We start from the raw sequence: 16,669 nt of genomic DNA, 5'->3' as shown, positions 1-16,669 counted from the left end.
CACGATGTGACGAGGTCGGAAGAGCCGAGAGCTCATATGGTACGAGGTCGGAAGAGCCAAGAGCTCATTTGGCACTTGTGAGAAGGTCAGAACCTAAAGTTAGACTCGGTACTAGAGTTATCGAATTTGCTGTACTTTGTTTATTGGCAATTATTATAAAGATAAACTTGAAAATACAATGTTTCTATAGTCTCTTCTTGTTCGGTATTCTACCTGTAAAGAAAATAAATTAGTTACATTTGGCGTTTTTTTTTTCTTCGTGAATTCTATTGTATTCTTCTTGTTTTTATTGTTTCATTGTTGTATTCTTGTCGAATTTTTCTTTTTGATGTTTTATCTTTTTTAGCATATTTTGGAAAAGTGATGAAAATGGGATAATGGTCGCTGTAATATTGTTCTAGGACTCCGGAATGTTGTTGATCAGAAAGTATGTTTGTAAAAATCAGATCTATTGTTGAGCCGTTAATTGTAGTGGGCTCTTGTATGAGCTGTAGAAGTCGAAGATTACTAAGGGCATGTTGTAAAGTATTGTATTCAGTATTTGTTGTTTCTTTACTGTTTATATTAAAGTCTCCTAACAATATTGTATGACCGTTGTCAATACATGGGGTTAGTAAGTCGCTAATGCAGTTAATGAGTGTATTAATGCGCACGTGGTTTGGCTTGTAAATACAGAATATGAAATTTGTCTGTTGTGGATGCTCTATTGTAACTTTTATTAACTCAATGCTGTTACACCTGTAGTTTTCGACTTTATAAAGCTCTGAGCTAAGGGTTTCAGATACGTACGCAGCCGAGCCATACAGGTTGTTGCCTGGGTTATCGTTTCTAAATAGTTTGAAACCGGGCATTGTAAGCGTTTCGCTGTTTATTGAAGGTACAAGTCGTGTTTCCGACAAGAATAGTACGTCTGCTTCAACAAGTCTGGGGTGTACTTTTAAGTCTTTGATGTACCTTCGAAGCGATCGAACATTTTGATAAATGACTTTAAAGTTTCTATGGTCGAATTTGTGTGTTTGGTCAGTGAATGGTACCTGTCGTAGTCTGTTCATCTCTTCTTGTACATCTGGAGATACTGATATCTTTGTTTCATTAAGTTGAACTATCTTCAAACCTTGGAGTGATTTGGCTCTGCTTAAGGAGACATAATGAATGTGAGGAAATGCTCTAGAACCTGTTAGGTCTATTGCTACTTCTTCTAAGGTGTCTCCTTGTGCTTTGTGTACGGTTTTGGCAGATGATGGTCTTAAAGGGAATTGGAATCTTTCAATTTCAGTTCCTTCTTTTTTCGTTATTCTGAACATCCTTACTGTGCGGAACATTGGAGTCCAGTCTCTGAGTACTTCATTTGGGAATCTACTTTTGAAGTTGTTTCTAGTAATTTTACCAGCATTTTTATCGTTAAACAGGATCCAGATAATATTGTCGCTGAGAGCTTGTATAGTTCCTCCTGATCCATTAGCAAGATGATCAATAACTTCTATGTTGACGGTCAATTCTACGCGTTCCTTAATAGCGAGTCTTAAATCAAATGGTAAGCCTTGTGTCTCACTAATTGGTAGATGTTTAACCTTTTCGAGAAGATATTGTTTAACGGATTGGACGACATCACCTTTTACGGAATCTTTCGCGGTATAGTGTTTCTTCTCTGTTGTCAAGTTTTGATGCACTACTGCATTAAACTTGTCTACCGAAGTATTGGACATGAAAAGATGTTGAACTGTCAATGGTGCTTTAACGACTTTACTAGTTTGAAACAGTTGAATGTCTTCTTCAGTATGATCTCCAGTTCTTAAACGATTCAAAGCTTCGGCAAATTTTTTGTCTTCTTTTTGTCTCATTATTTCGTCAAGTTCAAACATAATTACGTTATCTTGCCAGAAATTAGGGAGGAGAGCTTCGTACGGGCTAGTAGGAGGTTGGAATACATAACGGTCTGCTACAGGTCGCAACTGGTACAGGTCTCCAAAGAAGAGAATTGATACTCCTCCAAAGTCTTGTTGAGTCCCCATGATTTGTTTTAGTCTACGATTTATCATTTCGAACATGTTCGCTCCTACCATAGATACTTCGTCGATAATTAAAAGCTTCAGTTTCGTCAATTTTACTCTTAGCTGATTTAGCTTGTCAGCTGTCAAATCTTTGAAGTTTTTCATTCCTTGACTTACTGGTAAACTTAGTGCGTAGTGTAAAGTTGATCCTCCGATATTACATGCAGCTTTACCTGTTGGTGCACACAACAGTATAGTAGTCTTCTCAGGATCGTGTTCAATATCTTTCTTATGGATCATAAGCAGTTGCTGAACTATTGCTTTAAGTACTTGAGTCTTACCGGTCCCAGCACCTCCAGTTATGAAAATATAGTACGGCTTTTCTTCGTTTCTTGACAGATTTGAAATTGCATCAAAGACGAATCTTTGTTTCGAATTTAGTTGGCGAACTAAAGTTAAGAATTCGGTATTGTTCATTTGAGTGATGCGTGATAGTTCTGCTTCTGAATTATTTATTGATCTGTTAAAGTTCATTCCGATGTCACTGGTGAATTCAGGCATGTCTTGGTTATTTTGGGTGGCATCATATGCATCTTCGTGTTGCACGGACATGGCCACTTCCCCCATTCGGTCATTTTCGTCTACGTCTTCCTCATCAATGTGAATATTTTCAATTTCAGTGGTAGAGTCGTTTTCAAAATAAGATCTAATGTTGTCGATTGCTGCTGAATTTAGGTGGTATGCTAATTTATAAGATGTGGCATTTTCCATCAGACAATTTTCTTTCCTCCAATGCCTGTACAGTAGGAGTAATTCACGGTAGTGATTTTCTTCGTCATTTTCTTTGCTAAATCTCACATATCTAATGATTTTTGATTTGTTCCTCAGCCTTAAACTTATTTTACCAGATGTAATATTGCTAATATTACGCTTTCTTAGTTTCATAATGTTGGGTGGATCTATTGACCGTGTATAGTCTTCGCTATCGGATTGGTTAGAATCTTCGGACTCTGATTCGTGGGACTCTGATTCGTGAGAGTCTTTGGGCTTATTTGTTTTGTTCACAACATCTATAAAACCCGCAAATTCAGCTAGTGAAAGTGATTCTAGTATGGCTGGTCGTTTTTCATATTTGTCAAAAATACTGTTGAAGTATAGTTGATCTGAATTTTTGGGAAGCTTTTTTATGCTATCCATGTCTTTGAGTAGGAAACAGCGGTCTTCTTTCTTTGCTGTGTTTAAAAATATGAAGGATCGACTGGCTTTCCTCATAGGAAATCCAAGTAAGTACCATGTTGCTTCTTGGACACTCAGCTCTGAATGGTTCAGCAAGACGTTTCCTAGTTTTCGAATGGATTCTTTGATACCTACATTACCTTCTCTAGCTTCTTTCTCTGCTTGAGACATAAGTATGCTTAAGCCCCTTTGGCTTTTTAGCATGTAGGCAGCGATGTATACTGCGCAAGCATATGGATCGACTACGAATTGAAGATTGTGATTTGATTTCATTGCTTTCAGCAACGTAGTATTGTAATTGTTTACTCTTATTTCAGCGGGAGATCGTTTTAAGAATATCTTCTCTGTTTTCAAGCTTCTTCGTATAGCTTTGATGTACGTTTCTTCATCAGTGTTTAAAATAGTTAGAAAGGCCTCAAAAGTTAGATCAGACCCAAGTTTCAAACTGTTTAGTAATTTTTCGATTTCTTTCCATAATTTCAGGTATTCTAGCTTCTGTCTGAACGTTTCTTCGTTTTCTTCGAATGGTTTTAAGATCTGTGTTCGATTCATTGGAGGTATAGGGAAGTGAAATCTACATTCACTCGTCGTTCCTTTTTTTAAACACGACTTAGTATGTTTGTGTATCTGCAAATAGGTGAGATCATCTGGACTGTTGGAGCTGGAAATATCGCAGGATGTATATTGGTCTATGTAATTTGCTACCTCTTGTTGATTTTCACTACTTAGTTTCGGTGCATCTTTGACCCATATGAACATATGAATATGTGGAGATCCTCTCTGTTGAAATTCTACTCGAAAAAAATAGTCTGTGCATCCTAGTATATCTTTGTTTTGTAAAAGATTTGAGACGTAAGCGTTCACGATGTGGTGAAACTGTCTGGCACAGGTAACAGGGTCGCTGCGTACTAATCTGCACTTTTCTTCCCAAGTTAAAGCTTCAACGTCTTCGTCGGTATAAGTTTTTGCATCGACTGTTAGACCCAGAATTTTGAGTAGGAAATTCCACCTTGTTTCAGCGCAAGATACGGAATGAAACCAAGTGGGGATGCCTAGCATTCGTATCATAGCAAACAAATCTTTCTTGGCTGCTTGCCAATATGCAGGCGTTGTTCTAACGTTTTTGAAAGTTTTGTAACCTTCGTCTAAGTTCACAAGTTTCTGGACAAAGGTGTCATTGTGAAAATCTGCAGCCTTTAAATGTTTGTTCCCAATACATTTGCGAAGCACAATCTGGCTCTTTTGTTGAATTTCTCTTATCATTTTTTTTTTTGCTTGTACGAATATATATTCCGTGTGTTGTCTAAAGCGAGAATCTATGTTGAGTATTTCCCATTTTACGAATTCCGCTTCGGTTACTCGTATTTTGGATGGTTTACATTTTGGTTGTCCGCCATATAAGGTAGGGAAAAAGCTTATCTCGCAGTCTTTGTCAAAGAAAAGACCTTGAGCTCTACTTTGTGATCCTGGCGCTACGCATATTTTATCGATGAGATCTCTGGCGTCAGGGATTAACAATGTATCAAAATTTCCTATCATTTCTGGAGAGTCTTCGACTTCTTCCCACGAAGAAGCATTCGGGTCGGACGGAACTTCTTCAGTATTTTGGGGGTTATTTAAAGTTTGTGGTGTTTGAGATCTTTCGTTTGTGTTCTCTATTGTTTGGTGAACCAGTAAGCGTAGAGATTCGTTCGGTGATGTTAACCTTGAAGAGCTGAAAGAAGTCTCTTCCTGTGATATCTGTTGGTCATCAGACAGAACAGATTCGAACTCGTTTACTGATATTGATATATTCCGTTCTTTGTAGAGATCACTTGTTGAGCAAAGATGATTTAATGCCTGTAAAAGCTTTTGTGGTCTGATATTTCCGTGTCGATAGTCGTGATTATATGCTAAATTTCGTTTGAGTGAAACGAATATTGTTTGACAATTAGCAGTTGTCCTCGGAAGAGCTGAGGTGGTACCTGTGATGTTTGCAGGAACATTTACAATGTTTCCTCTCAATCCCTGTTGTCTCCCACGAGGGAGGGATCTAATTTGCATAAATGGGATATTTAAGGCAATTAATCTTTCTTCCATTGAATTAAGAGTTGATATTACAGGATCGATAGTAGGAATGACCATTCCATTTAGAATTGATAATGGGGGAATCTTATTTCTTTTTATATACTTTGCACAGGTGAGGCACACCCATGTATTCTCGTTTATTTCTCCCAGTGCCATTACGTCTAGAGAAATGTTCTCTTTAGAATATGATATTTTTTGAATAATAGGTAATAGCTTCGTTGTGTTGACACGATAGCAGAGTTTCGTACAAGACTTGCAGACAAAAGTTGGGCCAGACTCTTTGACTGTGAGGAATTTTTTAATTTGTTCGTCCCTTTGCAAAGTTTTGTTTGCTCGCTTTTGTAGTTTATCAATAATCTTTTCAGATCGTCGGAAGTTCTCGTTACTACGCTTAGCTGCCATCCGATTAGTATCTGCTTGTCTTTTTTTTTGTCTGATTTCTGTTTCTTGACGTTTTCGTTCCTTTTCTATCCTGTCTGTTTCTTTTTCCTTTTGACGAAATTCTACATCTTGACGTTTTTTCTCTTTTTCAGCTCTATCTGCTCGTCTTTTATTTTGTCTTATTTCCGTTTCTTGACGTTTTCGTTCCTTTTCTATCCTGTCTGTTTCTTTTTCCTTTTGACGAAATTCTACATCTTGACGTTTTCGTTCCTTTTCTATCCTGTCTGTTTCTTTTTCCTTTTGACGGAATTCTACATCTTGACGTTTTTTCTCTTTTTCAGCTCTATCTGCTCGTCTTTTATTTTGTCTTATTTCCGTTTCTTGACGTTTTCGTTCCTTTTCTATCCTGTCTGTTTCTTTTTCCTTTTGACGAAATTCTACATCTTGACGTTTTCGTTCCTTTTCTATCCTGTCTGTTTCTTTTTCCTTTTGACGGAATTCTACATCTTGACGTTTTTTCTCTTTTTCAGCTCTATCTGCTCGTCTTTTATTTTGTCTTATTTCCGTTTCTTGACGTTTTCGTTCCTTTTCTATCCTGTCTGTTTCTTTTTCCTTTTGACGAAATTCTACATCTTGACGTTTTCGTTCCTTTTCTATCCTGTCTGTTTCTTTTTCCTTTTGACGGAATTCTACATCTTGACGTTTTTTCTCTTTTTCAGCTCTATCTGCTCGTCTTTTATTTTGTCTTATTTCCGTTTCTTGACGTTTTCGTTCCTTTTCTATCCTGTCTGTTTCTTTTTCCTTTTGACGGAATTCTACATCTTGACGTTTTCGTTCCTTTTCTATCCTGTCTGTTTCTTTTTCTTTTTCACGAAATTCTATATCTTGGCGTTTTTTCTCTTTTTCAGCTCTATCTTCTTGTCTTTTCTTTTCTCTGACCGTCTCATTTAGCCTATTTAGTTGTTTCCGAATGTTTTCGGGATTGATGTGAGTCATTGATGATTTTTTCCTCAGTAATAGGAGATAAACGTTTTGGGAATATTTTTCGGGATCAATAGTAATTGGTTTTCGCATCTGATCGTCATAAAGAATCCATTTGTGCATAGTGCATCGTCTAATGTAGACATAATGGCCCGAGTTAGCTGAAGTACCGATGTGAGAAACAAATCCCACTACTGTGTAAGAAGTGTCACCGATTTCGACTGAGCGTTCATTAATCTTGTAAAGACGAGTATCAATTTTTACTACACAATTACTTTGTCTGTCGAAAGAGTAACGATTCAGGGATAGGATTAGATAATCATTATTGTTTTCAATTACTTCTGTTTTTTGAAGCGATCCTTGTGTGTTACAGGAAGAGCAAATACTATCGAAAAGATTCTCTTGCTGAAAATGTTCTGTGATACATTCATTTAAGCTAGTAGTTCGCTTTTGAGGAATATTAATCAACAAAATTCCAGAATGAGTCTTTTTATCAGATTTCAACTCGTTGCATGTTACGCAGCTTATCTTGGTTTCGACGGTGAAGTCGAATAAACTTCTCATATTAGACGTTTCGGGTAGAGCATTGACCAAACAAATCAGAAATTCACTTGCATCTTGCTGTCGTTGTTCTCCAAACATTTTTCTTTGAATTTTTTCGTCAACCTGGTCTCGCAAGTGCTTAGAAGTAACGCTGGTATCAGAGTCTTTGTTGCAATTCGAATATGCGTAACACATTTTTTGTAGCTCGAGTTCCAGGGAATTTGAGAAGCTCCCAGCCATTAAATTGTTCCGAAAGATGTCTGAAGTGATTAAAAGGTTATAAATCGAATTTGCATAGCAGGAAACAGAATCAGAATTTTCCAAATTTCTTAAAGGCAATACGAAGCCCGAGGTATTAGTATTATCTTCAACACTACTTGAGTTTCGTACATTTTCCTCGGACATACTTCAATCAGGTGTTGGGTCGAAGCTTATATTTTCGAAATTGGTTGGTTTTATCGTTTTTTAGTTTACTCTTTTGAATCTAGTTTTGTTGGTAGACGATTTTGTGAATTTACTTTATTTCTTGCTTTATTCTATGCTTGTTTTTCGCTTAATTTATTTCAGTACTTATAATTTGTTAATTTTTTCGAGTTCGTAATAAGAGTTAGTATTCGGGTTAGTATTCGATTTCTTATTCGTATTCGAGTTTCTATTCGTTTTCAAATTCGTATTCGTTTTCGAGTTCGTATTCGTTTTCGATTTCGTATTCTTCGATGTTGTAGATCGGATCGAGGTGAGCCTCCTGTTGCACCAGTGCCGAGTAGAATCGGCTACACCAGTGCCGAGTAGAAGCGGCTACACCAGTGCCGAGTAGAAGCGGCTACACCAGTGCCGAGTGGAAGCGGGTGCACGAGTGCCAAGTAGAAAGCAACTTTACGAGTATCAAGCAGAAGCGACTGCACTAGAGGATGGAACAAGCTTTGTTTTGCTAAGTAAAGTGAATTGGTCCTGCAAGAGAACAATTGAAAATTGGGTTTCTCTGATAAGAAATAAACTATATACAGGGTGGGCCGAAAGTCACTGACCCATTTCAATTTTAAATAACTTTTTTATTTTAACAGTTACATAAATGAAATTTTACTATCATAAAGTCAATGTGATGTAAATTGATTTTGTATCACGTATGTATACCGTACGTTGTACGTACATCGTATCACGTTATATACCGTATGTTGTAAGGTACTGGATTTATCTATAAATAATTTCTAGGATATAATAATAAAAAAATTAAGAAAATAAAAAATATTGAAAAATAAAAAAGGTCAGTGACGTTTGGCACACCCTGTACAATTCGTCTAGGCAAAATGGAGTGGTTGAATACTCTTTTCAGTTTGGAGGACTAGAGTATTGAGATAGCTTTAGTATTTGCGATATTAATAATTTGTTCCTCCAAGAATAATTCGAGAAGACAGAGGAAAAAATTCGTCATCCAATAATGATGGGCTGTTTCTCAGATCCAAAAGAAAGGAATATTGTTACCAAACAGTTCGTGGTAACGAACTGTACTAAGGAGCGACCCGGCTCAATAGTGAACGGAAGTCTAAAAAACGAAATTTTGATAATAATAGATACATAAAAAAAATCAGATTTTTGTGTTGATTTGAAATATATAAGTTTCATCAAATTTAGTCTAACCCATCAAAAGATACGAGCTAGAGAAAACTTACCATATTTTGGAAATTATGGCGAAACACCCCCTAAAAGTCCTAATATCTGAACGAAAATCGCATTCAGCGTATCAGTGAACCGCAATGTAGAGGTTTCAAGCTTACAAAAAATAAGAAACTTTGTATTTTTTGCCAGAAGACCGATCATGGGTGTGTGTTTATTTTTATTTTGTGTTTTTTCCAAGGGATGTTCGTATCGACCGAGTGGTCCTAGAATGTCGCAAGGGGGCTCATTTTAAAGGAAATTAAAGGTTCTAGTGCCCTTTTAAAGTGACCAAAAAATTGGAGGGCACCTAGACCCCTACCATGCTCATTTCCCCCAAAGTCAATGCATTATGAGAAAGCCATTTAACAAAAAAAAAAACAAAAAAAATGCAAATTTCGTTTTAATTATTAATGTGCGGTGAACTAAAATCAAAAAGTGCAGTAATTCAAAAACGTTCAAAAATTAATTAAAAAAAAGTTTTTTAACTGCAAGTAAGGAGCGACATTAAGACAAAACGAACAAAAATTATTCCGTATTGAAAAGGGTTGTCCCCTACTCAATGCATCACTCTTTACGCTAAAGCTTTTTATTGTTTAAAAAGTACAGTTGTGAGAAACTGTAGGGTAAAGAGCGCTGCATCGAGGAGGGTACAGCACCTTTCATATACAAAATAACTTCTGTTCGTTTTAAGTTTTAATGTCGCTCCTTACTTGCAGTAAAAAAAAAAATTTTTTTTCTATTAAATAACATGATGAAACCGTACCTGAACTTTAAAGCACGCCCCCCCCCCCTGCTTAGTTTAGTTTTTATAATTAGTATATTGTTTTGTTTAGTAACTACGTATTCTTAGTTACTAAGGGTTACCATTGGGTTACTATTAACCCAATAGCAACCCATTCACGAGAGAAAACACATAAATTAAAAGATTTTTCTTTCAGTTTGCTGACATCCAATTACTCGCCGAAGAGGAACTGGCCATACTCAAAGAAGCCTCATATACAGCAGTCATCAGTCGACTGGTCATCCACGGAATTAACATAGACACCACTTTGGAAGATCTAGAAGCACCACTCCTAAGCTAAGAAGACGTGGAATCGGACACTTAGACCAAAAATGAACCACTGTATATTAATCACAAAAAAATCAAATCATGTTTAAAAATTTTAACTGGCATAAAAAACTAATCTTTTTATTATTATTTGAATAAATTGGAATTTGTTTTATATATGTTGTTCTATATTTATATAAAAAACCTCGTCTGAGGTTTTTTTAACACCGTTGAAAAAATATAGAATATAGACCTCACCCCGCTGCCCGCGGGACTCAGGGAGCTTCGCTCTATAGATAATGTTACCTGTAAGCAAGCCCACTTTACGCATTTTTAGTTTCATTGAAGGGGGATTTTAGAAAAGTTAAAAATAGACGCGCTTCACTAATAATAACAGAGAAACAATATGCGATCATCAGGATCTTGCTATATGCTGTAATACACACTTTAGAAAACTTGTGACGAAACTAAACATTTACCCTAAGCTGAAATAAGCTAACGAAAGAGAGGGGGGGGGGTAGTGTCGGATAAACCACCCTGACGTTTGGAAAGACCATAAAATAATTTGTTACTTAGGCCTATGAAACATACCAAACAGTCGAGATGTTAGCTGAATGTACGATCTGACCAAACCGGTTTCATAGCCACAAGGACAAATGACGGGGGACAGAATGCATTGGACTTGTATGATTTGCGCCAAATATGTGTACATCAGGGGGGTGGGGGTAAGGTTAGGTTATTAACCCATTTCTGAGATATATCCCCCCCCCTAATTTGCAAATATATAGCCCAAATTATGGTAAAATTCTAGTTAATTGACTTCTTGCTATCTCAGAAAGGGTTTAGGTTAGGAAAATGAAACTTTCAGGGATGAATCTACAGACTAAAGTATGTCCCGGGAAGGTATTTTGAAGCAACTACCTCCACTCCTTCTCCCTCTAGAGGGCCCTGACCTTTGATGACCTTTAAAAATATGTGTGTTATAAAAGTGAAACCTTGCAAAATAGATCTTCTGCTTAATTGAAGTACAACAAAATTGTTTTCAGCTTCATAACTTTGCTCAATTCCATTTTATTAGGTTTTTAAGATATGCAAATACATTTCCTAAATTTTGAAAAACAAATTGATATGGCTCAAAATTCTACTCAAATAACAGGAATTGCATTTTCAGAACTAAAGGCAGAGAAAAAGCAACTAGTAACTGAAAATTAAGGTAAAATGTTGTTTTGTCAAAATTTCAATAGGTATAGACCTGTCATGTAGGCAAATTTCAGGGCACTCTAGAGAGAGAAGGAGTGGGGGTGGGTACTTTAAAATACCTTCCTGGGATATACCTTAGCCTGTAGACCCACCCCTGAAAGTTTCATTTTCCTAACTTAAACCCTTTCCGAGATAAAAAGAAGTCAATTAACTAGAATTTTACCCAAATTATACTATTGTATAAACTAAAGTATTATATTTACATTATGTTTTGGTGTATTTCATTATGATTAACGTAACTACACTTCTTGAGTGTGTTAGGTATAATACATAAGTTCTAGTAATTTTCTTTCAAAAGGCCACAGACTAATAGAACCAATTTTCGTTGTTTTTTAAGTTAATCACTTCCCCCCCCCAAAAAAAAACGAACCAAGAGCCTGTGTATGTACCTGCAGTCCTTTGATTCTGCAAGGCTATCGAAATGTTCGACACCCGACTTTAGAATAATATCAAAAAGGATTACCTTGCCGTTTTGAATTATCAACACCGTTCTTTATAGATAAGAATTTTTTCATACACTACAGTTACAATTTTATCCTTATCTTTTGACATAGATTCTTTGAATGATTTCCATTTCTACTCACCAAATTCATGGAAAACGTTTTAAATGCGTTTTAATTACAATTAGCTATTCGTCTCTTGAGGTTGATATCTACTTGTGGAATATAGGAAAATCTACTTTCACTACAACAGACAATATTTTTCTCCGAATTTCTTGGACAAAAGGGTTTTCGTCTCTTGAGGTTGATATCTACTTGTGGAATATAGGAAAATCCACTTTCACTACAACAGACAATATTTTTCTCCGAATTTCTTGGACAAAAGGGTTTTTTGAGGGAGGATATAAGGGGGATTCATTACATTTTATCTCATCATTCAGTTACGAATACTTGCCCTATCCAGATCTACAGTGAAAAAAGTGCGTTCTATTCAGAATTGTAAGGTCTTCTATTCAGAATTGTAAGGTAAAAATTGCTCTTATTGTTATTTCTTCTTCCTACGTCGCCAAGTATTTTGATTTTACAACCATTTCAATCAGTATTGCAGGTTGAGTGGGCCCCTGTTATATTTCTTTCTGAGACATCTTTCGAGCAGTTTTCGGTAAAATTCTTGTTTAGTGACTTCTTGCTATCTCGGAAAGGGGTTAGGTTAGTAAAATGAAACTAGGGATAGGTAAGTGAAAATTAAGGTAAAATGTTGTTTTGTCAAAATTTCAGGGCCCTCTAGAGGGAGAAAGAGTCGAAGTGGGTACTTTAAAATACCTTCCCGGGATATACTTTAGCATGTAGACCCATCCCCAAAAGTTTTGGGGACAACAAAAAACTGGCCATTTTCTGGCCAATGGGAATAGCAAACTGGGCAATGGAAACTTAGCTTAAGCCGACTTAAAAGCTGTATTCAAACTCTTCCGGTCCCGGTCAGCTACGCTCTAATATATGTAGTTTCGATTCTCTCGTAATTGGATGTTTTTTTACTAAATTTTGATCAGCAGGCACCGGACTCTATCGCTGTGATTCAGACCTCACTTCCCCTGAGAGTATAACCTAGCGGTACTTCAAAAGTATGATGATTAAGTGCAAAGAAACAAAGTTAATTAAATTTGTTTAAATTAAAGTTAATTAAATGCAAACTATCAGAAAGACTCTTGTTATTCTTGTTATTATTATTATTTTTTTTTTACAATGGCTTGAATAAAAGGAAGAAGGGCAGAAAAACATGACTTTTAACTTGCAATTAATTGATTAAAATGCTTGAAAAAGAGACCTGAAAGTACATACGAATTCTTGTGATATACAGATCTACAGTAAGAAAAGTGTGTTAGTTCGTCTTCTGTTCAGAGAGAATTGAAAATTGCTCTTATTGTTATTTTTTCGTCCTACGTTGCTAAATACTTTGATTTTACAACCGTTTTAGTCATAGTGATTTTGCAATTTTTCCATACTGAATACACAATGCGGGTACGGTGCTCTCAACCTGGAAAACCTGCCTGGATTTTCTGTGATTTGCCCGTTTTAATCTGTTCCCTATGAATTTATTATTCGACAAAAAAATTTGAAACGATGGAGACACCTGATCACTGTAATAGATCGCTTCACTAATACGTTTTATTTCTCCTGTATTTAGTTTTCTTCCAGGTCCCGGGCAAACAGAAAAAGACAAAGGTCAGAGCTGGATTCACTATTCCTTGTTCTCCCTAAACTGACCATTCCAATACCGTGACTCAGACATTTCTTTGTAGTTTAATTTAAATATATATCCCCCACCTCTATTTGTTTTTACATTTTCAAATGGAACCAAAGCCGCTTGGCATTAAGCCTTTGATTTTACTTTTAAATCAATCTACTGATTCTTAGAAATTTAGATATAATATGCTGCAACCCAAGTTAAAAGGACTGATTTCAAGTGGTTTTTTTTTTAAACGACTATTTTAATTTTAAACGACTATAAAGATCTTGTTTTCGTTACAGATGACCACTCCCTTAAAACGCAAGCTAGAAGAAATCAGGCGGTCAACAGCAAAAAGGCCGGTGAAGTCTGTGGCAGCGGACAAAATTCCTGAAAAGGCTTATGATATTGAGGCAGTCATGTTGGAAAAAGGAGGAAGCCATGGAAACAAAATATATCTATTGTGTGTAGACCAAACTGGCGGGCTGCTCTTCATTGTCTTCCCTAAAACATTTGATTTTGGCATCCTGCGCTTAGAACCAAAGGAAAATATAAAAATCAAAAATGCAACGTTTCAACCCGGGATGACGATGAGCGGGATCCCGGAATTCATAATAACGAGTAAATCAACGGTGGAGACACGAAATGAAGGTAAATATACATAACAAATATCCATACATTGGCTTTAAATGCAAATTAAACATAAAAAAACTTCCATTTTGAATTAAAATGAAATAGTTTTGGGCATCAAGTCATGACTAATTGTAGAAAAAGCCCAGATATATAGTCCAATTGAGTGAATTTTTTTTCAAATGCAAGTAAGGATCGACATTAAAACTTAAGACGAACAGAAATTATTCCGTATATGAAAGGGGTTGTCCCCTCCTCGACGCCTGGCTCTTTACGCTAAAGTTTGACTCTTTCTCACAACTCTACTTTTTAAAACAATAAAAAACTAATCATAATTTTAAGTAAGAAACCCCTTAAGTTCAACCTTTTCATGTGTGTTTAGCTAAAGCGACGAAGAAAAGTGATAACTTTGTCTTAGACTGAGTTGCCGTCCCAAAAAAAGAATTGACTAGGGAGTAGAATGCTTGGACTTCAGCTAGGCCTTAACGTTATCTTTTTCTATTTTGGACGATACTAATGATTATCTGGTACAGCTTCTGTTTTCGATGTCTCTAGCTTTGATTGATTTTCCCACTTGCTTAAATTTTATATTGAACGACACTGTTTAGTCTTTGTGAATATCTGGAACCGTTAATGCCGCGCACTGAAAAAAATGTTATAGTTCTGATTTTAACAAATTAATACGAAAATGATCTTGTAAATGTTGCAAATTCCAGAAATCTTTAGTTCTATCTAAATAGCGGTAATGTAATTTTGCTGAGTAATTATCGCGGCATGATTATAATTTCCCCCTCCCCCTCTAAGCCTCAACCAATGCCAATATTCCCTAGATATCAACGTTGTCCAATCAACCCTCCTCCGCCCCAAATGGTATATTTTAAGCTTTAATAAGATTCCTAAAATTGGTTTAAATCTGCGTTTGAACATTTTAATGGTGCCAATAATTCGGGCTTATCAATCAGGAGCTTTTGGTGACCGACGAGGGGTGTATGATCTCAGTTTATCGGTTAGGGGGGAGGGGTCAAGTATATCCGCAATTATCGTATTTGTAACTTCCTATTTTCCCAGTTGCAGAGAGTCTACCAGAACTGCAACTTCCAAATCTACACGATTTAATATACGCGTCCAACGCCGAAAATGCGAACAAACTCATTAGTTTTGTTGGTTTGCTATTAAAGATAGAAAGGTTGCAACCAACAGCCAGCAACCGGCCGACAACAAAACTAATAATAGCCAGTGACGACCTGACAGCAGTGGCACAGATGATGCTGTGGGAAAAACCAGATAAAAAATATGACGTTACTATTCTTGATAGATATGCAATAGTGAACGCCAATATAAATATCTTCAGGAATAGTACAAATCTGGTTCCATCACTGATCGTCCCAACCAAATTAATCAGCCTGGGACGCCACCCCGCTCTGCCTCAACGTCAAGTTATAAGAACTGCAAATCCAACAATAGTCCGAGATGAAGAAGGAGTCTTCATCAATGGACAAATGGTATCAATAAATCCCAATGTAAGTATTTAAGTTATTCTTATAAACAAAATATTCGAAATCGGATACTATCTAATACCTTTCAAACCACCTATGCTATAAGGCTATATAATAATTGGAAAACAGGAAAGCTGGATATAGACAAGCGCTAATCAGAAAATTGCTAATTTCAAGTAGAAAAACATATTATTTTCAAAATACTTTTTTTTTCACAACCATTCCATATGGAAATACCATTCCTAGAAAGACTTGAGCTTTTGTTTTATTGTAGTTCAAAAGAAAATCGTCCAATAAATGTTCGTCTTAGGTTTTAATTATTCATGTGCGGTGAACCAAAATCAAAACGTGCATTAATTCAAAAACATTCAAAAATTAAATAAAAAAAAGTTTTACCAGAAAATCGCTAATTTCAAGTAGAAAGATATATTATTTTCAAAATACTTTTTTTCACAACCATTCCCTATGGAAATACCATTCCTAATAAGATTTGGGCTTTTGCTTAGTTGTAGTTCACAAGGAAATCGTCCAATAAATATTCGTCTTTGTGATCTCATTGAAAAGTCGACCCAATAGCAACCCATTCACGAGAAAAAAAACACACAAATTAAAAGATTTTTTTTCCAGTTTGCTGACATCCTATCAATGCCCGAAGAGGAACTGGCCATACTTAAAGAAGCCTCATATACTGCAGTAATCAGTAGACTGGTCATTCACGGGATTGACATAGATACAACTTTAGAAGATTTAGAAGCACCACCCCTAAGCGAAGAAGACGTAGAATCGGACCCATAGACTAAATATGAATCACAAAAAAATGAAATCATTTCTAAAAAATAACTTGCATAAAAAACTGATCTTTTTATTGTTTGAATAAATTGGAATTTGTTTTATATATGTTGTTCTATATTTATTTAAAAAACGTAGTCTGAGGTTTTTTTTAACACTTTTTTGAAAAAATATAGAATATAAACCTCACCCCGCTGCCAGCGGGGCTCATGGAGCTTCGCTCTATAGATAATGTTACCTGTAAGCAAGCCCACTTTACGCATTTTTACTTTCATTGAAGGGGGATTTTAGAAAGGTAAAAAATAAATGCGCTTCTCTAATAATAACAGAGAAACAATATGCGATCATCAGAATCTTGCTATATGCAGTAATATACACTTAAGAATACTTGTGACGAAACTAAACATTCACCCTAAGCTGAAATA

The 16,669-nt window shown here is 36.0% G+C and overlaps 2 protein-coding genes across 2 annotated transcripts; one reads left to right on the top strand and one right to left on the bottom strand.

Annotated features, from left to right (window-relative positions):
* Window positions 1-266: 266 nt before the first annotated feature.
* LOC136043477 (uncharacterized) lies at window positions 267-7,604 on the bottom strand. Its single transcript, XM_065728394.1, has one exon. The coding sequence runs from the start codon at window positions 7,602-7,604 to the stop codon at window positions 267-269; it is 7,338 nt and encodes a 2,445-aa protein (XP_065584466.1).
* A 4,344-nt stretch (window positions 7,605-11,948) lies between these two features.
* Window positions 11,949-16,350, top strand: LOC136043478 (uncharacterized). Its single transcript, XM_065728395.1, has 3 exons — window positions 11,949-13,980; window positions 15,028-15,479; window positions 16,083-16,350. Exons 1-3 carry the CDS (start codon window positions 13,632-13,634, stop codon window positions 16,248-16,250), a joined length of 969 nt encoding a protein of 322 aa, XP_065584467.1. The 5' UTR covers window positions 11,949-13,631; the 3' UTR covers window positions 16,251-16,350.
* The last annotated feature ends 319 nt before the right edge of the window (window positions 16,351-16,669 follow it).

Source organism: Artemia franciscana, unplaced genomic scaffold (assembly GCF_032884065.1).
Source record: "Artemia franciscana unplaced genomic scaffold, ASM3288406v1 Scaffold_6469, whole genome shotgun sequence".
Taxonomy (NCBI): domain Eukaryota; kingdom Metazoa; phylum Arthropoda; class Branchiopoda; order Anostraca; family Artemiidae; genus Artemia; species Artemia franciscana.
Note: the sequence above shows the minus strand (reverse complement) of the source record. Positions and strands in the feature narration are given on the sequence as shown.

What these genes read in the sequence shown, in the direction of transcription:
- LOC136043477 (XM_065728394.1), bottom strand. Translation starts at nt 7,604, where the DNA reads ATGTCCGAGGAAAATGTACGAAACTCAAGTAGTGTTGAAGATAATACT.
- LOC136043478 (XM_065728395.1), top strand. Translation starts at nt 13,632, where the DNA reads ATGACCACTCCCTTAAAACGCAAGCTAGAAGAAATCAGGCGGTCAACA. An exon ending in GGTGGAGACACGAAATGAAG is followed by an intron (nt 13,981 to 15,027) that starts GTAAATATACAT and finishes CTATTTTCCCAG; the next exon opens with TTGCAGAGAGTCTACCAGAA. An exon ending in TGGTATCAATAAATCCCAAT is followed by an intron (nt 15,480 to 16,082) that starts GTAAGTATTTAA and finishes TTTTTTTTCCAG; the next exon opens with TTTGCTGACATCCTATCAAT.